The 26201-nt window shown below is 47.1% G+C and overlaps 1 protein-coding gene across 24 annotated transcripts in view; it reads right to left on the bottom strand.

Moving 5' to 3' along the window:
- FNBP1 (formin binding protein 1) overlaps window positions 1-26201 on the bottom strand; it is a 204412-nt gene that overhangs the window by 143904 nt on the left and 34307 nt on the right. For all 24 annotated transcript variants that reach the window (XM_083160843.1, XM_083160849.1, XM_083160850.1 and 21 more), the window contains exons 2-4: window positions 18350-18465; window positions 3109-3165; window positions 2062-2209 (exon numbers count right to left, since the gene is read on the bottom strand). In XM_083160843.1, coding sequence (XP_083016969.1) covers window positions 2062-2209; window positions 3109-3165; window positions 18350-18465 — 321 coding nt within the window. The remainder of the gene's footprint in view (window positions 1-2061; window positions 2210-3108; window positions 3166-18349; window positions 18466-26201) is intronic.

The following is a 26201-nucleotide window of genomic DNA, read 5'->3' as shown; positions in this document are numbered from 1 at the left end:
CTGCAGCCTGAAGCTAACCCCTCCCTCCTGCAGCCTGAAGCTAACCCCTCCCTCCTGCAGCCTCACCCTAACCCCTCCCTCCTGCAGCCTGAACCTAACCCCTCCCTCCTGCAGCCTGAACCTAACCCCTCCCTCCTGCAGCCTGAACCTAACCCCTCCCTCCTGCAGCCTGAACCTAACCCCTCCCTCCTGCAGCCTAACCCTAACCTCCCCTCCTGCAGACTGAACCTAACCCCTCCCTCCTGCTGCCTAACCCCTCCCTCCTGCTGCCTAACCCCTCCCTCCTGCAGCCTCACCCTAACCCCTCCCTCCTGCAGCCTCACCCTAACCCCTCCCTCCTGCAGCCTGAAGCTAACCCCTCCCTCCTGCAGCCTGAAGCTAACCCCTCCCTCCTGCAGCCTGAAGCTAACCCCTCCCTCCTGCAGCCTAACCCCTCCCTCCTGCTGCCTCACCCCTCCCTCCTGCAGCCTCACCCTAACCCCTCCCTCCTGCAGCCTGAAGCTAACCCCTCCCTCCTGCAGCCTCACCCTTCCCTCCTGCAGCCTCACCCTAACCCCTCCCTCCTGCAGCCTCACCCTAACCCCTCCCTCCTGCAGCCTCACCCTAACCCCTCCCTCCTGCAGCCTCACCCTAACCCCTCCCTCCTGCAGCCTGAACCTAACCCCTCCCTCCTGCAGCCTGAACCTAACCCCTCCCTCCTGCAGCCTAACCCTAACCCCTAACCTCCTGCAGCCTAACCCCTCCCTCATGCAGCCTAACCCTAACCTCCTGCAGCCTAACCCTAACCTCCTGCAGCCTAACCCTAACCCCTCCCTCCCTCCTGCAGCCTAACCCTAACCCCTCCCTCCTGCAGCCTAACCCTAACCCCTCCCTCCTGCAGCCTAACCCTAACCTCCTGCAGCCTAACCCTAACCTCCCCTCCTGCAGCCTAGCCCTAACCCCTCCCTCCTGCAGCCTAACCCCTCCCTCCTGCAGCCTAACCCCTCCCTCCTGCAGCCTAACCCCTCCCTCCTGCAGCCTAACCCTAACCCCTCCCTCCTGCAGCCTAACCCCAACCTCCCCTCCTGCAGCCTAACCCTAACCCCTCCCTCCTGCAGCCTAACCCTAACCCCTCCCTCCTGCAGCCTAACCCCTCCCTCCTGCAGCCTAACCCCTCCCTCCTGCAGCCTAACCCTATCATTTTTCTATACTCCATCACACAATATACAAGTGTCATTTCGGAATAATGTTGGCACATTTTGCTACCAACTGAGTCAGAACCTTAATGGCAAAAAGGTCGCTGCTAAATGGCTAACAAGCGGGAGATGATACAGAAAGGATCAGTCATTTAATGCAGTCTGTTAGGGCTCTCAGACTCATTGGCAGCAGGCTGAAAGCTTCCCTGTGTATTATTACATCACTCTGTAACCGTATTACCCTGGCACACAGGGAGCAGCGCACTTGTGGGATCTCTGACCTGATTTACTGAATGCTATCCTGCAGGCATTGCTAAGACGTCATCAACGCTTCATGGTGAATATGGGCAAAAACTTATCCCTGAAGTTCAAAAAACCCACACTCCTTATTAGGTGCCCATACACTGACTAGTGTGATTTGCACTCATTATCGGATCTGCAGCCCTTGCTGGGATCGCATGCAATATATTGTATACAAAAGGACCATATACGATACATCATATGCGATCCTGCCACCTGGGAAGCTGACAGGCGGAAAAGAAAAGAAAAACTTCAGCATAAATTTGGTAATATAGGATTTGGGATATTGACTTAGAGGCTGTTAAAGATCCTCGGCCATATTCACCAGAACCATCATCACAATATTAATCATTGGCTCGCTAAGACCCCCAGGGTGTCCATAGTCTGATCAGAACCAGGGCTAGTGCATATACAAATATAACCAGGCTCATCTGTGCCGCACTGACCGTATTTACACCCGTGATTAACTAAAGCATTTGCTATTAGCTGCAGGTGTGAATAAACGCACACGCACACTACCCAAATAAACAAATTGTGCAGCCAAACATCAGAACATCCCAACAATGAATTATTTCTGTAAACGTACCGACTTCCTCTCCTGCTTAAACTCCTGCACGCTGCGGGAAAGCTCCACCATGATTTGTGATGTCATGTTCTCAGAGATGACCTCATGCTGCCCAGCGTAGTCGTTCATTTCGTTCAGCGTGTTTTGAAAGGCTTTGCATGACGTGTACCTGCACAATGAACAAATGTTCTTAAAATGAAATCACCCTCTGCAATCACACGATCCCTTCCCTACTGTCTCCTATGGGGCGGTATTCAATCTCTCAATATTTCCAACAGTGTAAAAAATGGACAGTTCAGTATTCAATCCCGGATGGGATTTTCCTGCTACAGACTTATCGGTACTTATGTAGTATCTGGACGCCCGATTAAAAAATCGGGTCCATCGCATCACATCGCATGCGACCAAATCGCATGCGATGCGATGGACCCGATTTTTCCATAGGATTCAATGTTAAAATGGACTGAGTCCATTTTAACATAGGATTCTATGGGAAAAAGGGTCAGTTTCATTTACCCACTATCCAACTACGCATGGAGTTGGATATAAACCTGTGGCGAGCGTAGCGAGCCACCAAGGCCGAAGTGTGGCGAGCGCAGCGAGCCCCGCGAGGGGATGCGTAATACTTTTTAACGAATCCGTGGCTCGCGCAGGTTTATATCCAACTCCATGCGTAGTTGGATAGTGGGGAAATGAAAAGGACCCCTTTTCCAATAGAATCCTATGGAAAATCGGGTCCATCGCATCGCATGCGATTTGGTCGGATGCGATGCGATTATCGGGCGTCCAGATACTACATAAGTACCGACTCATCTTCCTAGAGTCTGTCTTGTTGGCACCTCTATCAGACCTACAATAACCAATCACAGGATCGTTAGGATCCCAGGATCTGGCCACAAAATCACCGGAATTTCAATCCAGGGATTATGATTGGAATTAGGGATGCCAATCCCAGGATCCCAGGAATCCCGGAATTGAGCATTTATTAATCCCGAATCCCGAGATTGAAAAAATGTCCTGGGATTTGCATCCCTACGGAGACCCCTTTGCTTGGTAAACATCACTTACTTTGACTCTTCTTCTTCTTTGGAGTTCTTCTTTGATTGATACTTTTTTGAAAGATTCCTACAACACAAAAACATTTGTCAGTGACCAGAATATATTCTCTATAATGACGCATTTTAATAAAAAAAAAAGGTCGATTTTCCCCCTTCATTTTCTGCAAATAAACATTTAGAGTGTATTCTTTCCTGCTCTGCCTCAGCACTGTTCACCATGTTTGGAAATCCCAGTGTATGTGTATAATGTATTGTGTGAGGGTCCTGCTGTGGCCTGGAGAGTATAACAGAGAGATTGTACAGTATAACCTGGCACAGGCTTCGTGCTCTCTCCAGGGATCATTTCCATACTGCAGGTGAGACTGTGGGCAAAGAGTGAGAATAAAAGAGTGTGCCAAGCGTACCGAGACACAACGCCCGAAGCATGGCAAGCGTAGCGAGGCACCACGCCCGAAGCATGGCAAGCGTAGCGAGGTACCACGCTGAAGGATGGCAAGCAAAGCGAGGCACCACGCCCGAAGCATGGCAAGCGTAGCAAGGCACCACGCTGAAGGATGGCAAGCGTAGCGAGGTACCACGCCGGAAGCATGGCAAGCGTAGCGAGGCACCACGCCCGAAGCATGGCAAGCGTAGTGAGGCACCACGCTGAAGGATGGCAAGCGTAGTGAGCCATGCGATGGGCCGCGCTACACTTATACAGTGTCCACCTCGACAGACACCAAAAAGTGTAAAACCTCATGTCAACATTTTCCATGTCGACATTTTGACACTGTTGATCTAAGCCGTGTCAACCTTTTCAATGTGTCATCCTGCTAAATAAAAGTATTGTCCTAGCTCTTCATCAATAGTTGTCCTACCCAGTCACATATGCCAAGGTGGTGCTTCCTACGGTGCAGTAGGTGGAGCAATGATATCCAGATATCCTCTTTGTGGAGGTTATATAGGTGTGTGCATGTGTGTGCGTGTGCGTGTGTGTTTGTGCGTGTAAATATGTGTCAGGCAATATAGACTGCATGCTCCACTGGGGTAGCGGGTGAGGCAATGAACTAAATGATCTCAGCAATGTGCTGTGGAATATGTGTGCGCTACATAAACATGTTTCCATACATAGAGTAAATCTGCAGCGTTGTTGGAGTTTATAAAGTGTTGCTACTTTCTCATGAGTGCTCCATCACTACACGTTCCATGCAGCCTCTGGCATACATGTGAAGCGAACGGCTGCCCCGGTACCTACCCCTTCCAGTGATTGGGTAAACATGGCGGCTGAGAGCAGCTGGACAGCTGCGGGAGAATAAGACGTTATGAGGGTAAGACGTCTTATTCTCCCGCAGAGAGATGGTGCTTGTGCTCAGGTGACAGGAGCTCGCTAAAGAGACATTACACAGAAATAATACCAACTGCTATTAAATGCTCTCAGTGTTTATAGAAATAGAACAATGTAGGTTGACTCGCACTGTACATAAAGTATTTCCCCTTGGGCACACATATAACAGTATCAACCATACAAATACACAACTACTGATTTTTATAGTAATAATTTTAGAATTATTATTCCAACAATTTTTTGAGGGGCATGGGGTTGGGGTATGAGTATTGGATCAGGGACCCCTAACCTCTTACTATGTAAACTTAAAATAAACCACATATTTAAACTCATCTTGCACTCTGAAACATGCAAAGAATGCATGTTGTTAGTACACAGTAATCGCACCCATATGTTTTACATTGAGAAACTGACACATAGGGGGAAATTTACTAAAGGAAATTTGTAAAAAAAATAGGTGTATTTGTATCCAGAAATACACTTATTTTTTACATTTACTATCCCAAAAATACGGCAATTCATATTGGTATTGATGTGCTATCAATACCAATATGAATTGCCGTATTTTCGGGATAGTAAATGTCAAAAATAAGTGTATTTATGGATACAAATACACCTATTTTTTACAAATTTCCTTTAGTAAATTTCCTCCATAACATAAATACTATTTCCTTCCACTGTGGCTCGGCAATAGAGTTACGGCTTCAGCGTTAGAAACAGGTGTAAGGGAAACGTCCCTACCTACCCAGTTACCGTACACTACAAGTATACATCACAGCTACAACTCTGGGAGAGTAAAATAAATATGAGGTTAAATTATTCAAGAGGACTTAAAAAGAGAAAGGAAATAAATGTGGGCTGACAAATGCCCAGATGATTTGAAAATGATAATAATTTGGCAACGCTCTGTAAAAGGGACACCTGCTAGAGAGAAAACAAAACAAAGAAAATCTTGTACCAAGCATTGGACGTAGCAGAGGAGAGGCGGTATCGCTGCAGGCAGACTACATGGGACCGATTATCTCTTATACAGCGGAATACAGAGCTGTTAGGTGGCTGTACACACACACACACACATATATATTGACATCTGGTGATTGTGCAGCCAACTAAGCAAGGTAAAGTCTCTGTCCTGGTCTTCGAACCATCTGCTGCCAGCTTTATGACCAGGAGCATTGTCCTGCTGGAAGAATCCATCTCCGGCAGGGTATCCCATTAACATAACCGTATGTACTTGATCTGTGATAACACTCAAATACCCTTGGCCACTCAGGCGTTGTTCCACAGGAATCAAAGGACCCATACAATGCCAAGAAAACATCCCCCAAACCATAATATTGCCTCCACCAGCTTGAAGTGTTTTGGCAATGCAGTTGGGGTCCAGGCTTTCGTGCTGTTTTCTCCATATTCGCACCCTGCATGGTGTAATTGAGAACACGATTCATGGGACCACATGACCCTTTTCCAGTCACCTACTGTCCAATCCTTGTGCTCCTTTGCGAACTGGAGACGTCTGCTCTTGTTCCAGGCAGACAGTAGGGTCTTTCAAACAGGTCATCGGCTTCCATAGCCTATAAGGTGTAATGTGCGGGAACAGTTCGTTCAGAGACCTTCGCAGCTGCTCCTTGATTAAGATTCCCTGCAATGTGATGTACTGTTGCTCTTCTGTTGGACTGGACAACTCTGGCAAGTCTCCTTTCAGATCGAGCATTCAGTAGCCTGTGATGACCACAAGCCTGACATTGAGACCCGGTTTTCTGCTGGGTAGTCCACTCTCTGTAAACATTAATAACTGCTGCTCTCGAACACTTCACAGGTGCAGCCGCTTTGCTGATACTGGTTCCGACGGTTCGAGCGCCTACAATCATCCCGCGTTCAAACTCAGTTAAAACAAGTTTTTTGCCCATTTCTTCGCAAGCAACACAGTGCAATTGATGCTTCACTTGTCCTGCATTCCCTTTTATAGCTATCTCACCCTCTAGCGGCAACAGCGTAAAGTTATGGCCGATCTGCGTATAAGTGTCAAGTGGTCATAATAATTTGGCCACTCAGTAAGTATATGTATATATATATATATATATATATATTTTATAATATATACACACACATACATACACATATATATACTCCTGCAGTCTATGTCGGCACTCCCAGGGTAGATAAATCAGCTTGGTTGGGGGCACTAAATAAATATTATAAATCCTTCCAAAAGAGGCGCTCCAACACAATTTCAAGAAAAAACTTGAAATCGTCCACTTGATTATACTAAAGTTTTTTCTTGAAATCGTGTTGGAGCGCCTCTCTTTTGGATGGATGTATTTATATACTGCATATACATAAATAATATTTATAGATAGATTATATATAATCTACAAACTCCGGTGGATATGTTGGTGCACGTTTACGGTAGGTAGAGAACATCGGCTATAAAATCAGAGAACTTTCCTTCCTCCTTCCTGTAAACTAGCATAGGAAGCCATAATAACCACAACAGGTCAACTTTCACTCTTTTATGGAAAATGAGCATATATGTTCCCCATTATTCATTTCACAATAGCTACTACACTGAACAGGTCCAATATGTCACTTCAATGCACCTTTGGCACTGCAATGTAAGAATATAGTTCACTGTAAACGAAGTCCAATAGGAAGCTATTTTGTGTGCACGTTTAGCCTTAACCTGGGAATTTGACACAATAGGTGTAAAAAATTGCCAAGCAAACATTTTCATTCATCATAATGACCTGTAATGTTACCTTATATAGGAGATATATGGGATATTGGGGATTTCGTCATAACGTATGGGAGAAGAGAGGTATCCGCAGGAGACCGGCACATAGAAGCTCTTTCACTGGGTGTACTGGCTCCTCCCCTCTACTTCCTCCCACAAGACCAGTTAATATGAAACTGTGCCCGAAGGAATGGAAAGTATATGAGAAAAGGATATAACTATGTGTTAACATATAAAATGTATTAAAGTGGTGACATGCAACCAGCACACCCGTAACACCCGCAACTTGAGAGCCCGAATTACATCCAACGTAGCAGGGATCTCCGAGTGAGGCCCACCTGCTCGAACCACAATAGGCTGGTTCAAATGAAAGGCCAAAACAACCTTTGGAAGAAACCGTGGGTTTGTTCTGAGCTCCGCCCTATCCCCATGGAATATAAGGTATGGGCTCTTGCAAGACAGAGCGCCCAGCTCTGACACCCTCCGTGCTGAAGCCAAAGCCAACAGAACGTCTGTCTTCCATGTCAGGAATTTTAACTCCACTGGAGTTCAAACCAAGAAGACTGCAAGAAGTCTAAGACCACCTCCAATTCCCATGGAGGTGTAGGCGGCACAAAGGGGGGTTTAATACACAGCACCCCATGCAAGAAAGTCTGGACCTCAGGCAAAGAGGCCTATTTCCTCTGGAAGAAAATGGAGAGGGTCGAAATCTGTACCTTTAAGGAACCTAAACGTAGGCCCAACTCCAAACCAGACTGCAGAAAATAATGGAAGCGGTCCAATTTAAATTTTGCTGGTGGAAAATGTAACTGTTCACACCAGCCCACAGATCTCCTCCAAATGTGGTATTAATGTATAGAAGTCACCGGCTTCCTGGCCTGAGTCATCATAGAGATGACGGACGCATGCAATCCCTTGTGAGCTAGAATCTGCCGCGCAACCTCCAGGCCATTAAACGTAGTTGCTCTAAGGCCTGGCAGACGCAGGGACCCTGAGTGAGCAGGTCTCTTTCTTGAGGGAGGTGCCACGGGTCGTCCGCTAACATGGCTTGAAGGTCCACGTACCACGCTCTGCGAAGCCAGTCGGGAGCTATCAGAATTGCTTCCACTCCATCGGATCTTATCTTTTTTAGAACCTTCGCCAGTAATGGAATTGGGAATACATACACCAGGTCGTAGCACCAAGGTGTTGTCAGTGCCTCCACTGCCTCCGCTTGAGGATCTCTGGTCCTGGAGCAGTACTGAGTCAACATCCTGTTGAGCCTGAACGCCATCAGATCTATCCGTGGGTTTCCCCACCGATCCACAATGCGTGCAAAGACTTGCTCTTTCAGGCTCCATTCCCCCGGGTGAAGGTCCTGCCGACTCAGGAAGTCGGCCTCTCAATTGTCCACTCTGGGGATGAAAATGGCCGACAGCGCAGTCAGATGAGCCTCTGCCCAACTGAGGATCTTGGTGAACTTCCTCATGCAGGACTTGCTCCTTGTGCCTCCCAGGCAGTTGATAAGTGCCACTGTCGTCACATTGTCTGACTGGACTTTTACCGCCTGATCTTCCAGCCACGGTGCAGCTTGCAGGAGCGCGTAAAACACCACTCTGAACTCCAGGTTGTTTATGTGGAATATGGATTCCCAAAGGGACCACCTGCCTTGGAAAGTCCTTCCCAGCATCACGGCGCCCCATCCTTGGAGACTGGCGTCCATCGTTAGCAGAATCCAATACTGGATCCCAGGATGGAGCCACCATTTCAGTGATTCCCTGGATCTTGTGGACAGGAAAATCGTCCTGTGCATCTGCAGGTGGGACCCTGACAATTTGCTTAGGAGGTCTAACTGGAACACATGTAGGAGATCACCTCGGAAGAGGCAACCATCTTGCCCAGGACCCGGATGCATTGATGGACAGAGACTTGTACCGCAGCCAATAGATCGCTCACCAGGATCTGAAGCACTTGAACCTTGTCCCCTGGCAGAAAGACTTTCTGCTCCCTGGTATCCAGTACCATGCCCAGAAACAGCAGCCGCTGCGATGGGATCAGGGAGGACTTGGGAAGACGTGGAGGATTAGGGAGTTTCCCAAATGATTTTGCGCTTTATGTTTGAGCAGCCAAATAGGTTGAATGTATAGTACAGGGTATTTTGCTGAAAGCAAAGAATTATTAGGCGCTTGTGTGTTGGGGGGGGAAGGGGCGGAAGAGTTGGAGGGGATAAAGGCAAGAATAGAAAGAGTAAAGATGAAATAAAAATAAATGAGAATAAAATAAATATAAAATGTGCATAAATTATTTACACTCTTTTGGCAATGTTTTGAGAGGGCAACAGTCCAGTTTTAGATGTTACTAGCTCGCCCTGACTGCTAACCGGATTACAGGAGGAGACAACAGCATTTTGCTGATCAGCGTCTTCTGTGTGCTGTGGGCAGCTTGGGGTGACGTCACCCGATTCTCCGGCTTCTGCTCGCAACTTGCGGCGATTAGCTGGGGCGGGTGGCAGCGTGTCCCCGTGTTGTCCTGGTGTTCCTCTTTGAATCCAACAGGATGCTTTTTCAAGGAGGACTTGGGAAGGTTCAGTAACTACCCGTGCAATGAGGACCTGTGTAGATACCTGAATTGTCAGATTCAAAGCCTCCTCCGACCTGGCTTTTATAAGGAGGTCGTCCAGATAGGGTATGAGGTTTATCCTTTCTGAGTAAGGCCATCATCTCCGCCATCACCTTTGTGAATACACGGGGTACAGTGGACAGACGAAAGGGAAGGGCCTGAAATTGATAATGGTCCTCCAGAATGGTCAAACCGCAGGAATGCCTGATGCCTGAACCCATATTGGGATGTGCAGGTAAGCATTCTTCACATCGAGGGATGCTAGGAACTCTCCCTGCTCCAATCCCGCTATGACCGCCCGAAGGGACTCCATCCTGAAAGTAGTTACCTTTAGGAATGTGGCAGGGCTGCGCGGTCCCTGTGCAGGGGCTCTGCGGTCACCACTGTCATCTTGCCGCATTGCATACCGGGGTGCTCACTGAGGGAACCCCAGGTCATATTCACCACAGATGTTTTCGGGCTGAACCAGGGGTGTGCGGGGTGAGCTACGCGGACATCTAAGTGACCGCAGTGGCAAACACCCTCTCAGGACAGTGATCCTGCAGCAGGGTCAATTCGGTAACTAAAGAGGTCGACAATTGAACCCTTCCCCTGGTTTCCCACGATGCAGGAATGCTGTTTAAGCCCAAACAGCGGACCCAAAATAATAAAAAAATGAAACTGAAGAAAAACTCTCTGGAGCGTCACAGTGAGCAGCCTTTGCTGAGGGCCCATTTTCTTAAACTGTACTTGTGGGAGGAAGTAGAGGGGAGGAGCCATTACACCCAGTGAAAGAGCTTCTATGTGCCGGTCTCCTGCGGATACCTCTCTTCTCCCATACGTTATGATGAAATCCCCAAAAATAATATATTTTTTTTACACTTTTTTATTTGAATTTATATAACAAACGTGAACGATGCCAGCAATTTTAGCAAATACATTTTGCACATCTCTCCCAGAGATTTTGGCACACAAAGGGTAATCAGAGATTTTAACTAAAAACACACAAGTTTGTATTTGAGTAACAGAGATTACGCTGCAACCCAAAAGATAAAATAAGAAATGCTTCACAATATCTACTTTGGGAGTAGAGACTGATTCCTGGCAGGGCGTGGAAGATGGGTCAGAGGAAAGGACAAATACTGGGTCAGGTCCACACAACATTTCTGTGGACACCCAAGTAGAAACGCTTTGTGAGTAGATGCTGGGAGCGTTGCAAGGATGTTGGAGTGCAGTGAGTAATTGTGAGTAATCGCAGCAATGTCCTTTCAGGTAACCTCAACCCAGGATATTACAGAGACCAGAAACATTCTGCATTGTATACCAGTATCTGCCAATCCAGCCAGCACTCTGTAGCCTGCCGCTCTCCTGGAAACACTGCATAAAATGCTTTAGCCCTTTGGAGGACTCTAACGTCAGATATTAAGGGGCAGATGTATGAAGAAGTGACCCATGGCAACCAATCAGCTGCTCTGTATCATTTATATTATGCAAATTATAGATGTTACTTCAGTGCTGATTGGTTGCCATGGGCCACTTCTCCTCCCTTATCACTGCTTCATACCTCTGCCCCTAAATCCCTCATCAGGCAGATAAGGAGGTGCAGTCACATGGATCCACTAGTGCCTCACGACCAACCTAAGCCGAGAGCTGGCTGACAGCGGCTGGTACAGGAGGCCATGATGTAATACTCAATGCACACTGACAGCGGCTGGTACAGGAGGCCATGATGTAATACTCAATGCACACTGACAGCGGCTGGTACAGGAGGCCATGATGCAATACTCAATGCACACTGACAGCGGCTGGTACAGGAGGCCACGATGTAATACTCAATGCACACTGACAGCGGCTGGTACAGGAGGCCATGATGTAATACTCAATGCACACTGACAGCGGCTGGTACAGGAGGCCATGATGCAATACTCAATGCACACTGACAGCGGCTGGTACAGGAGGCCACGATGTAATACTCAATGCACACTGACAGCGGCTGGTACAGGAGGCCATGATGTAATACTCAGTGCACACTGACAGCGGCTGGTACAGGAGGCCACGATGTAATACTCAGTGCACACTGACAGCGGCTGGTACAGGAGGCCATGATGTAATACTCAATGCACACTGACAGCGGCTGGTACAGGAGGCCATGATGTAATACTCAATGCACACTGACAGCGGCTGGTACAGGAGGCCATGATGCAATACTCAATGCACACTGACAGCGGCTGGTACAGGAGGCCACGATGTAATACTCAATGCACACTGACAGCGGCTGGTACAGGAGGCCATGATGTAATACTCAGTGCACACTGACAGCGGCTGGTACAGGAGGCCACGATGTAATACTCAATGCACACTGACAGCGGCTGGTACAGGAGGCCACGATGTAATACTCAATGCACACTGACAGCGGCTGGTACAGGAGGCCATGATGTAATACTCAATGCACACTGACAGCGGCTGGTACAGGAGGCCATGATGTAATACTCAATGCACACTGACAGCGGCTGGTACAGGAGGCCATGATGTAATACTCAGTGCACACTGACAGCGGCTGGTACAGGAGGCCATGATGTAATACTCAGTGCACACTGACAGCGGCTGGTACAGGAGGCCACGATGTAATACTCAATGCACACTGACAGCGGCTGGTACAGGAGGCCATGATGTAATACTCAATGCACACTGACAGTGACAGCGGCTGGTACAGGAGGCCACGATGTAATACTCAATGCACACTGACAGCGGCTCGTACAGGAGGCCATGATGTTATACTCAATGCACACTGACAGCGGCTGGTACAGGAGGCCACGATGTAATACTCAATGCACACGGACAGCGGCTGGTACAGGAGGCCACGATGTAATACTCAATGCACACGGACAGCGGCTGGTACAGGAGGCCACGATGTAATACTCAATGCACACTGACAGCGGCTGGTACAGGAGGCCATGATGTAATACTCAATGCACACTGACAGCGGCTGGTACAGGAGGCCACGATGTAATACTCAATGCACACTGACAGCGGCTGGTACAGGAGGCCACGACGTAATACTCAATGCACACTGACAGCGGCTGGTACAGGAGGCCATGATGTAATACTCAATGCACACTGACAGCGGCTGGTACAGGAGGCCATGATGTAATACTCAATGCACACTGACAGCGGCTGGTACAGGAGGCCACGATGTAATACTCAATGCACACGGACAGCGGCTGGTACAGGAGGCCACGATGTAATACTCAATGCACACTGACAGCGGCTGGTACAGGAGGCCATGATGTAATACTCAATGCACTCAATCATGTTAACAGATCCCAAGAGAAACTCCTTGCTGATATACTGTATTATCCCCGAGGAACCGCAAACATACATTTTATAAAGTTTCTTATGCTTCCTTATTTTACCAGTTTGCATCTTTTAACGTGGTTGTAAGCCCCATACACACTTGACGACCCGCACCGTGACCGTTATAGCACAGGTTCACAAACTCTGTCCTCATGACCCCACACAGTGCATGTTTTGCAGGTCTCCTCCCGGGGGGGGGGGGGGGGGGATGTGTGAAGCAGTGATAAGGGATGAGAAGTGATAAAGTGCCTGGTACTTTATCACCGGCCAATCAGCTCCTGACTGTCCCTTTTTAAACCCAGCATGTAACTTGACAGTCAGGAGCTGATTGGCCGGTGATAATGTACCAGGCACTTTATCACTTCTCCCTTATCACTGCTTCATACATCCACCCCTATACCACAAGTGAAATAATTAGCTCCACCTCTGGATCTGTTAAAGTGTGTCAATGAGTAATGAGTGAACCTGTGCACCTGCCCAGTAACCTGGAAAACAGGAACTGTGTATGGTCCTGAGGACCGAGTTTGAGAACACCTTCATTATAGTATGCAATATCGGATGCACAAATTGAGTTTACACACTGAACAATATTGGTAAAAGTGATCATTCCACACTGTCCTATCTGATTACCGCGATTTGCAGATGAAGGACTTTTAACAGTAAATAGAATCTCCTGTAATTCATCTGGGGGGGGGGGGGGGAATTTTAGCCATGCTACTGACCTCACTTCCCCGTACAGTTTGAGAGACCCCCACTCTAGAATCCTTCAAAAACAGGCTCAAGACTGTCCTGTTTGCTCAAGCATTTTCTTAATTCCCCCAAGTATCATTTATGAAAAGCTTTTCTGTAATTCAATGAACACCACCAGACAATAAAAATAATTACGTGACCCCAGCAAGTTACTGCAGGTCATCACATGACAGGTGTAGTCAGCAGACAGCACATACATGGCAGCATTGTGGGGGCACAGAGTGATGGGAGGAGTCTGATATACCATAACCCATCACATCACACGTGTAGTCAGCAGACAGCACATACATGGCAGCATTGTGGAGGCACAGAGTGATGGGAGGAGTCTAATATACCATAACCCATCACATCACACGTGTAGTCAGCAGACAGCACATACATGGCAGCATTGTGGAGGCACAGAGTGATAGGAGGAGTGTAATATACCATAACCCATCACATCACACGTGTAGTCAGCAGACAGCACATACATGGCAGCACTGTGGAGGAACAGAGTGATGGGAGGAGTCTAATATACCATAACCCATCACATCACATGTGTAGTCAGCAGACAGCACATACATGGCAACATTGTGGAGGCACAGAGTGATAGGAGGAGTGTAATATACCATAACCCATCACATCACACGTGTAGTCAGCAGACAGCACATACATGGCAGCATTGTGGGGGCACAGAATGATGGGAGGAGTCTAAAATACCATAACCCATCACATCACATGTGTAGTCAGCAGACAGCACATACATGGCAGCATTGTGGGGGCGCAGAGTGATGGGAGGAGTCTAATATACCATAACCCATCACATCACACGTGTAGTCAGCAGACAGCACATATATGGCAGCATTGTGGGGGCACAGAGTGATGGGAGGAGCCTAATATACCATAACCCATCACATCACACGTGTAGTCAGCAGACAGCACATACGTGGCAGCATTGTGGGGGCACAGAGTGATAGGAGGAGTGTAATATACCATAACCCATCACATCACACGTGTAGTCAGCAGACAGCACATACGTGGCAGCATTGTGGAGGCACAGAGTGATAGGAGGAGTCTAATATACCATAACCCATCACATCACACGTGTAGTCAGCAGACAGCACATACGTGGCAGCATTGTGGGGGCACAGAGTGATAGGAGGAGTGTAATATACCATAACCCATCACATCACATGTGTAGTCAGCAGACAGCACATACATGGCAGCATTGTGGAGGCACAGAGTGATGGGAGGAGTGTAATATACCATAACCCATCACATCACATGTGTAGTCAGCAGACAGCACATACATGGCAGCATTGTGGAGGCACAGAGTGATGGGAGGAGTCTCATATACCGTAACCCATCACATCACACGTGTAGTCAGCAGACAGCACATACATGGCAGCATTGTGGAGGCACAGAGTGATGGGAGGAGTCTGATATACCGTAACCCATCACATCACACGTGTAGTCAGCAGACAGCACATACATGGCAGCATTGTGGGGGCACAGAGTGATGGGAGAAGACTAACATACCATAACCCATCACATCACATGTGTAGTCAGCAGACAGCACCTACATGGCAGCATTGTGGGGGCACAGAGTGATGGGAGGAGTCTAATATACCATAACCCATCACATGTGTAGTCAGCAGACAGCACATACATGGCAGCATTGTGGGGGCACAGAGTGATGGGAGGAGTCTAATATACCATAACCCATCACATCACAGATGTAGTCAGCAGACAGCACATACATGGCAGCATTGTGGGGGCACAGAGTGATGGGAGGAGTCTGATATACCGTAACCCATCACATCACACGTGTAGTCAGCAGACAGCACATACATGGCAGCATTGTGGGGGCACAGAGTGATGGGAGAAGACTAACATACCATAACCCATCACATCACATGTGTAGTCAGCAGACAGCACCTACATGGCAGCATTGTGGGGGCACAGAGTGATGGGAGGAGTCTAATATACCATAACCCATCACATGTGTAGTCAGCAGACAGCACATACATGGCAGCATTGTGGGGGCACAGAGTGATGGGAGGAGTCTAATATACCATAACCCATCACATCACAGATGTAGTCAGCAGACAGCACATACATGGCAGCATTGTGGGGGCACAGAGTGATGGGAGGAGTCTAATATACCATAACCCATCACATCACAGATGTAGTCAGCAGACAGCACATACATGGCAGCAATGTGGGGGCACAGAGTGATGGGAGGAGTCTGATATACCATAACCCATCACATCACACGTGTAGTCAGCAGACAGCACATACATGGCAGCATTGTGGAGGCACAGAGTGATGGGAGGAGTCTGATATACCATAACCCATCACATCACATGTGTAGTCAGCAGACAGCACCTACATGGCAGCATTGTGGGGGCACAGAGTGATGGGAGGAGTCTAATATACCATAACCCATCACATGTGTAGTCAGCAGACAGCACATACATGGCAGCATTGTGGGGGCACAGAGTGATGGGAGGAGTCTAATATACCATAACCCATCACATCACAGATGTAGTCAGCAGACAGCACATACATGGCAGCATTGTGGGGGCACAGAGTGATGGGAGGAGTCTAATATACCATGACCCATCACATCACATGTGTAGTCAGCAGACAGCACATACATGGCAGCATTGTGGGGGCACAGAGTGATGGGAGGAGTCTGATATACCATAACCCATCACATGTGTAGTCAGCAGACAGCACATACATGGCAGCATTGTGGGGGCACAGAGTGATGGGAGGAGTCTGATATACCATAACCCATCACATCACACGTGTAGTCAGCAGACAGCACAGACATGGCAGCATTGTGGAGGCACAGAGTGATGGGAGGAGTCTGATATACCATAACCCATCACATGTGTAGTCAGCAGACAGCACATACATGGCAGCATTGTGGGGGCACAGAGTGATGGGAGGAGTCTGATATACCATAACCCAACCCATCACATGTGTAGTCAGCAGACAGCACATACATGGCAGCATTGTGGAGGCACAGAGTGATGGGAGGAGTCTGATATACCATAACCCATCACATCACACGTGTAGTCAGCAGACAGCACATACATGGCAGCATTGTGGGGGCACAGAGTGATGGGAGGAGTCTGATATACCATAACCCATCACATGTGTAGTCAGCAGACAGCACATACATGGCAGCATTGTGGGGGCACAACATGATGGGAGGAGTCTGATATACCATAACCCAACCCATCACATGTGTAGTCAGCAGACAGCACATACATGGCAGCATTGTGGAGGCACAGAGTGATGGGAGGAGTCTGATATACCATAACCCATCACATCACACGTGTAGTCAGCAGACAGCACATACATGGCAGCATTGTGGAGGCACAGAGTGATGGGAGGAGTCTGATATACCATAACCCATCACATGTGTAGTCAGCAGACAGCACATACATGGCAGCATTGTGGGGGCACAAAATTATGTGAGAATTCTAAATAACGGACAACTCAACAGATATTTCAGACTCCTTGAATCACTGACTGAGATTAGAAATGTCAACAGCCTGATGGTCAGCAACATGGAGTCGCTGAGAAGGTCGGACCCACAGTTTGAGAACCACTTCTGTACTGTATTACATTAATTCTGTTAAGCGCCTTGAGTCCTATTGGAGAAAAAGCGCTATATAAATAACATTTTTATTATAACAAGAGTTTTGTACCAATGCACCAATACAGTCTGTGTCTTAGAGGACACAATATCACACTGTGCTCAAGGGTACACAATTACACTGGCACCAGAGGATACGGAGGCGGTGCAGATTTCCCTGAAGATCTGTGCCAACCTCATCAGCCACATAAACAAGAAAACAAACAACATGAGATTGATCCAAAACAAGCAGCATCGCCAAACCTTACTATGTACTAATGGTACTGAAGGCTCCTTGGTGCACTTTAATGACTCAGGGGCACTTGGTTCGCTACACAGTCCGATATTTGGGGTTTGTGCATGCGCTAATATACACACACGTGCAAACCCACGAAACGAACACCTTCCTTAAGTCCCCCAAATATGTTATTGTCCATTAAGGTAAAAGCTTTTTGAAAAATAAAAATTATTAATAAGAAAAGTCAAAAAAGCAGTAACTATGAAGCTACACACAATCACACAAGGGGGTGATTGCTGCGGGTTGGGATCATTTAGGCTACAGCATGATGGTGGACAGTCATTAGGTCGACACCATTAGCTCGACATGGGAAAAGGTCGACATGGTTCTAGGCCGAAAGGTCATTAGTTCGACAGGTCGTTAGTTCGACAGGTCGTTAGTTCGACAATGTCTAGGTCGACAGTGAAAAGGTGGACATGGGGTTTTTCACAGTTTTTTTACCTGAATGTCAACACAGTCGACATGGACACAGTTTAATGTGCCGGCCACTAGTCCTATCTAAGCAGCTGGGGTCCGTAATAACCCCCACCTCCCCCTCTTATGAGCACCCGGCAGTATATACATGAATGAAGTAATGAAGACTTACCGAAGCTGTTTTGCATAGTTGATCTCAATCTCTGTTCTCTCCTTCACAAACTTAATGTATTTTTCCAGCACCTCAATTCCCCACTGTGTATGTTTTTCTAAGTTGTCAAACTGATCCTGTAATAATGTGAGAGGAGAGAGAAGAAAGTGAGTGAGTGGCTGGCGATGTTCTGACGTGCAGCGAAAACATTCCCAAACTTTCCAAGTGCCAAGAGCACACGTGTATTATACATAACCCCAGGGCCATTTAATAGTAATGTAAAGAACATCTGGAAGTGTTTAACACCAAGTGTAAAACTAAATATTGTTTATGTATCGATACCACACACTTTACAGCATTACCACAGTTACATTGGGGGGGGGGGGGGGGGGGGGGGGGGGTAATGGCCCACGATGATTACAAGTCCAAGAGCTTTCTGCAGCTATTGTGTATCCAGTGTACTGCCCTGAACACAAATGTGTATTGTGTCCTGTTAGGCTGGTTTCACACACTCCGGTTTTGACCGGACGGAAAAAAGCCGGACCCACTTTGTCCGGCTTTTAGCCGGATTTCTGGACCTTTCACATGGTCCAGTTTGGAGATCCTGTGGCCCCGCCCCCTCGTCACATGGGGGTGGGTCCAAACAGTTTGACTGGCATTTCCAGTCTGACGGGGTGTACACCCGCCCTACTCGTCACATGGGGGCGAGCGTAAGTATCCGTGAAGGCGCCCATTGCCTTCCACACCACACTGAATGGGCAGAATGGGACGGCCACGGCACGGCAGCCGGACACTGCAGTGGTAAGATCCGGCTGCTACCCGGCGGCCGCGCCGTGACCGTCCAGTGTGAATGGACACAGAGCTGTCCATCACACACTGTAGGGGCGGCACGGCTTTTAAGCCGTGTGGTAATTTCCCGTCCGGCGGGAGCCGGACAGTGTGAAACCGTCCTAAAGGCGCCCATTGCCTTCCACACCACACTGAATGGGCAGAACGGGACAGCCACGGCACGGCAGCCGGACACTGCAGTGGTAAGATCCGGCTGCTACCCGGCGGCCGCGCCGTGACCGTCCAGTGTGAATGGACACAGAGCTGTCCATCACACACTGTAGGGGCGGCACGCTTTTAAGCCGTGCGGTAATTTCCCATCTGGCGGGAGCCGGACAGTGTGAAACCAGCCTAACAATCACTGCTACGACATGTCACATCTTGAAGGACAATAGAAATATTTAAACTGGGCAAGAGACAACAGTCAAATGTCTGTCTGCTTGGAGACAACCACAATTCTCCCCGTCCGCCCATCCGCCGCCCTGTGTGAATTTAGTGGGAGTCCATCCACATTATCTCCAAAGACAGACAGAACAGCAGGATGAAAAGAAAGGATCTGGAGGTGTGTATTTGACTCCGCACCCGATTGGACAGGAGGAACTGCAAACATCCAATTAGATGCAATAGTGGCTCCCTGGTTCTCTCAGCTTGGCCACTAGGGTATGCTGTCACTGTCAACTATAAGTATCAACCTGGTAATCAGGTCGACACCTTGAAATGGTCAACATACCCAAGGTTTTTTCACTTTTTTTTTTTTCATAAAAAGTGGTTTTTCAGATTGTACTATCCAAGTGGGCATAGAGTGGGAATAGAATAGTGTGCCAAGCACAGCGAGGCCCCGTGCCCAAAGCATGGGAGTGAGCCATGCGAGGGGACGTGGTACACTTATACGGGGTCCTCATGTCGACCTCATTCAGCATGGAATTATCCTGTATATGGCCACTGACTGGAAAAGTACATAAAAGAATAGGCCTGCATCAAACTGTGCCCACCTAGCACCCCACAAGATTCTAACCCCTTGTATGAATTTCCATCCAATCATCTTCCACCCAGGTACTCGGCACTGCACTATATCGATTTGAACCAATCAAAACTGTGAGCAAATAATTGGAGTTATCCTATACATTGTGTGTGTGTGTATATGTGTGTATGTGTGTATGTATGTATGTATGTATGTATGTTTGTGTGTGTGTATGTATATATGTGTGTGTGTGTGTGTGTGTGTGTGTGTGTGTGTGTGTGTGTGTGTGTGTGTGTGTGTGTGTGTGTGTATGTATATGTGTGTGTGTGTGTGTTATTTTGTCATAATGGTGCATTTCATTCAGGTAAGTGCATTTACAGATCATCAGAAGCTCATACAATACAAATAAAAAGCTAACATATGTAAGGGGGTAGGGGACATGGGGGTTAAGGAAAAAACACCCACCACAGACAGGTGTATTCCAGTCACACCATGGGCCCACCACAGACAGGTGTATGCCGGTCACACCATGGGCCCACCACAGACAGGTGTATGCCGGTCACACCATGGGCCCACCACAGACAGGTGTATGCCAGTCACACCATGGGCCCACCACAGTCAGGTGTATGCCAGTCACACCATGGGCCCACCACAGACAGGTGTATGCCAGTCACACCATGGGCCCACCACAGACAGGTGTATGCCAGTCACACCATGGGCCCACCACAGACAGGTGCATTCCGGTCACACCATGAGCCCACCACAGACAGGTGTATGCCGGTCACACCATGGGCCCACCACAGACAGGTGTATGCCGGTCACACCATGGGCCCACCACAGACCGGTGTATGCCGGTCACACCATGGGCCCACCACAGACCGGTGTATGCCGGTCACACCATGGGCCCACCACAGACAGGTGTATGCCGGTCACACCATGGGCCCACCACAGACAGGTGTATGCCAGTCACACCATGGGCCCATCACAGTCAGGTGTATTCCAGTCACACCATGGGCCCACCACAGACAGGTGTATGCCAGTCACACAATGGGCCCACCACAGACAGGTGTATTCCAGTCACACCATGGGCCCACCACAGACAGGTGTATGCCAGTCACACCATGGGCCCACCACAGACAGGTGTATGCCGGTCACACCATGGGCCCACCACAGTCAGGTTTATTCCAGTCACACCATGGGCCCACCACAGACAGGTGTATGCCGGTCACACCATGGGCCCACCACAGACAGGTGTATGCCAGTCACACCATGGGCCCACCACAGACAGGTGTATGCCTGTCACACCATGGGCCCACCACAGAGGTGTATGCCGGTCACACCATGGGCATGGTGACCGGTTAAGTTCAGTTTCCCAAAATAATATAACAGAAAAACACAATAAGTGGAGCTTGGTGTATACGGTTACAATATGTTAATAAAATAAGAAAATCAACTCTAATTTAATAAATACATATAAAAAGCAATATTCAGACAATACTCCAAGAAACAGTAATAAAATCGTAGTACCGGTCAAAACAGTATAAGGGTCTCATTTTAAAGCACCTTTTTCCTAGGATGCTCAAAACGAGTAATAAACACGGGCCCCCAAATTGAACAATTATTACTGTTTCTTGGACTATTGTCTGAATATTGTTTTTTATATGTATTTAATAAATTAGAGTTGAATACTGTAATACTATACACCAAGCGCCACTTATTGTGTCTGTAATTAGAACAATGCATGTCCCACTACAACTTTCAATGTTTGTTACTTCATTTCTTGAACGTAATTAATATTTTGGTCAGATATTTATATAGCGCACACATATTCTGCAGCTCTTTACGGAAAACATTTGGACATTCACATCAGTCCCTGCCCCAGTGGAGCTTACAATCTATATTCCCTACCACATGTACACACACATTCATAACCTACCAGTATATAGCTTTGGATTGTGGAAAGAAACCAGAGTACAGTATATAGTTAAATACTCCTCACCTCTGAGGTGAAGTACTGCCAGTGACCACTAGGGGCCACTCAAATTACTCCTTGACAGAAAGAGAAAGCAAAATAATCCGTTTTAAACCTGCTGTATATGCAGAGAGGGAGCTGCTAATACAGACGTATAGGGACTAAGCTTTTAACTAGTAATAGTATATTTCCCTATACAGGAACACACACCTTTCATACTAATATGAGCAGTCATTGAATAAATATAACAAAGCACTATAAAGTACAGATTAGAAGCCACATGTAATGAGTGTATTACTGGAACCCAACTGTGACACTAAAATATTTCCCACCACCCACATCTTAGCTCACAATGACTCAGACCCATTAGCTTAGCTTATTTTCAAAGAATGTATTCAAAAGAATTGCTGGCCATTGAGTCAAGGCCAAAATCAGCTCACTTGAGGCTTCCCATCGGGCCAGCTATGACCTACGTTGTGCCCTCAGGGACAGGAAGCGATTCGTAACCCAGATTTCTTGCATTAAATCTGGCAATAATAGCTGAGCAGCCAATCAGCTAATTTGTTGTGAAAGAACATTACACAGATACATGACCTATTTTGTAGAGGTTGTCTTGCTGGTACATTAAGGGTTTCCTATAGGAGAAATGCTTTGTTCAATATAATGCTATGGCAAATGCACACAATGCTCTGTGGAAGGAGTCAGTTTGAAGTAGCACAGTGATGGAAGATTAACTAGAACCAATATAGAAATTCCAGACACATTAGGCCTCAGAATGTAAGAATTTAATATGAGATTGTTTTGTTGTATCGGCCGTGACAGCTAATATTTGTATTCTTCTTACTCTCACTACTTCCCCCAACTTTATAGTGACATACACGACACAGAGCTTAACTAGATTTTTACTGCCACATTGACAGCAAAATTAATTTTTGGCAATATGACCACTAGAGGCACTCTTCCAACAGGGGGAGGTATTGTTTTTGGGGGGTGCTGATAAGGCATGGGTATCTGTTAGAACTGCTGTCGAGTATGAATGTATTACTTATTGTGTCCAAATGCACTGGGATGATCCACATAAAGCAGCTATAGTTAGTGCACACAAACAGAAGTCATTTTCAATGGTTTCTGGCAAGTAGAATTCATGGATGGCACCAGTCTGCAGCAACAACTGAATAAATAGCTCGGATTTGTGCCCATTACATACAGCTGCACAAAAAACAATGACATTTCCCCAGTGGTTAAAGATTATTCCTGAAGTAGATAACAATATGGCTGCTCCGAATCATGACAGGAAGTTTTCAATCTTAATGTTAACTTCCTGGGGTAATAAAATATCCAATCAGCTTCTGCGTTCATGGCACTTAGGAGTCCCCCAGCAGTGAAACTAGGCTTTTCACTACTAAAATATGTGGTCCAGCAGTGGCAGTTGGCACAAGACAAGAGGAGAGATCCAACCCAGGAGCGACACTGGGGCAAACTAATGCAGCGGAAGAGATTCATCAAAATCCCTTTAAAAAAAATTGAAATCCAGCATTACATTAACGTGCACTTTGTTAAAATAGTATCGTCTCAGGCAAGTGGGACCAATGAAGACATTAGCACCCCCAGAACAGCGCATACTATGTACCTAAGGGATTTGGTATATCTAAAGTCTACAGTCATCATGTCAACTTTTATTAGGTTGACAGGAGAATGTGGACAGTTATGTTGACATTGAACATGTCGATTTGTGCATAATCGAAGCACTCAGCATGTGACACTGATGTAATATTGACATGTCAAGTGTCTTCTTATCTCTAGCCATAAGTGTGATGCAAATGTCAACATTCTGTCTAGGTGAGTATCATGGATGTCAGCCTTCCGGTATCAGGGAATAACAGAATAGAGAATTCTATGAAGTAGTTATCCCTTTAGACAAGTCAACCGCTTACTAATGTTTTCAGCAGCATCTCAAATTGGCAATTGGGTCACAATGATGGGGGTTATAGTTTAGAACCACCTGGAGTAGTCAACCCCAAATTTATAAAATATGAAACCATGAAAAGAGGACTGGGAATATAAGGGCTGCGGTCGCTGATTAGGTAAAGCCCCAACCAAAACGAAAACAGCTGTCAGGATTACACATCTGCTGCATTGAGAAAAACAGAATTTGTTATTTAGATCCAAGGGAGTAGACAGGAATCAGTGAATAAACTGCCTCTCGCTCAAGCCAACTGGATGACTGGAGCAACTTGGGAGCCAAAAATAAAGGAGTTGAAAAAACAGTACTGCAGAACAATGCAAAATCTAAGCTGAAAAGATTGAGAATGATAAAACGGACATGTAAGGAGTAGGAGTTTCATCATGTACATCCATGCACTGTTGAACACTCTACATACGGACTTGCTACAGTACTTTCACCTTTTTAGAACACCAAGAACCCACTAAACAGAAAACAAAAACTAATCCAGAAAAAGTATTCGCTAATGCTGGCCACACATCAGACCAACTTTCCTCCAACCGTCCAACTAGCTGCTTGGATGGAATAAAAATATGGTACTGGATGGGAGCAAATGTAATATTTACTTCAGAAATTTTCTCCCATCCAGCACCATATTTTTATTCCATCCAAGCAGCTAGTTGGACGGTTGGAGGAAAGTTGGTCTGATGTGTGGCCATCATCAGTTCTGCACTGTTATCAGCATATGATACCCTTTTCACATTACAAAAACCTGCTTTCAACCCGTTTTTCTAAACGTGTCTTAAAACTGGTCAAAAGCCAGTTAAACCCCTTTCATATTGCATGATGTAAAGGTATATTGCTGTTTAAATACCGTTTTGTACCTTTCAGATTCAACCCGTTTCACCCATAGAAAGCCATACAATGTCATTTTAAATGTTTTTTTTTCCTGCTTGTGGGCGGGGATCAAGTGTGGTTATCATTTATAGCAAATACCGTTTCTGAGCTGTTCACACTGCAGGTGAAACGGCTCCGAACCGTGTAGGATCCTCCTTTTAACACGTGTCAAAATGCCGGTTTTCTGTAACCGGTAAAATGACAATGTAGCTTTCACACTGCTGCTGGAAACGTTTTAAAGCACTAAAAAAACGGCAATATACCGTGTTACAGCTGCAATGTGAAAGGGGTATGAAGAAATGTCCATTTGAAATGGACATACAGTAGATAACACTACAATATACTAGCAGGGAAGAAATGCCATTCAATCTACACAAGTCATCTCCTAAGGGCAGTAGAAAGCCTGGTAGGGCCCTGGTAGATTTCAGTGATACTAACAAATATGTTGCCAATAATTACCATGATTTACTTTAAGGTTCCACCTTGTTACCCCACATGGCGTACTCCTGCTGTGACGCAGTCAGTGTCGCCAATGGGTCATTGACTAATGGGGCCTACACATGTTAAGACGTGTGGCAGCAATCTGAGCAATGCTAGAACGCACACATACTGTAGCTGAAGAAGATCGCTCAGCACACAGCTATGTGTCAGCGATGTGGGCTGAGCGATCTGGCAGGACCAGTGTTCCCTGGTGAGAACACTGCCGATCTGACTAGATTTATACTGCACGCAGTATAAATGTAGACTGCCGATAGCGCCGCGCAGGGCTGGCAAGCACAGATCGCTCAGCGCTGTACAAGCAGTGTGGGCTGAGTGATCTGGTGAGAACACTGCCGATCTGACTAGATTTATACTACACGCAGTATAAATGTAGGCTGCCAATAGCGTCACGCAGGGCCGTCAAGCACAGATCGCTCAGCGCTGTACAAGCAGTGTGGGCTGAGCGATCTGGTGAGAACACTGCCGATCTGACTAGATTTATACTGCACGCAGTATAAAATGTAGACTGCCGATATCGCCGCGCAGGGCCGTCAAGCACAGATCGCTCAGCGCTGTACAAGCAGTGTGGGCTGAGTGATCTGGTGAGAACACTGCCGATATGACTACATTTATACTACACGCAGTATAAATGTAGGCTGCCAATAGCGTCACGCAGGGCCGTCAAGCACAGATCGCTCAGCGCTGTACAAGCAGTGTGGGCTGAGCGATCTGGTGAGAACACTGCCGATCTGACTAGATTTATACTGCACGCAGTATAAAATGTAGACTGCCG

This window comes from Crinia signifera, chromosome 9 (assembly GCF_055691185.1).
Source record: "Crinia signifera chromosome 9, ASM5569118v1, whole genome shotgun sequence".
Taxonomy (NCBI): Eukaryota; Metazoa; Chordata; class Amphibia; order Anura; family Myobatrachidae; genus Crinia; species Crinia signifera.
The sequence above is the reverse complement of the archived record's forward strand: the minus strand, read 5'-3'. Positions and strand labels throughout refer to the sequence as shown.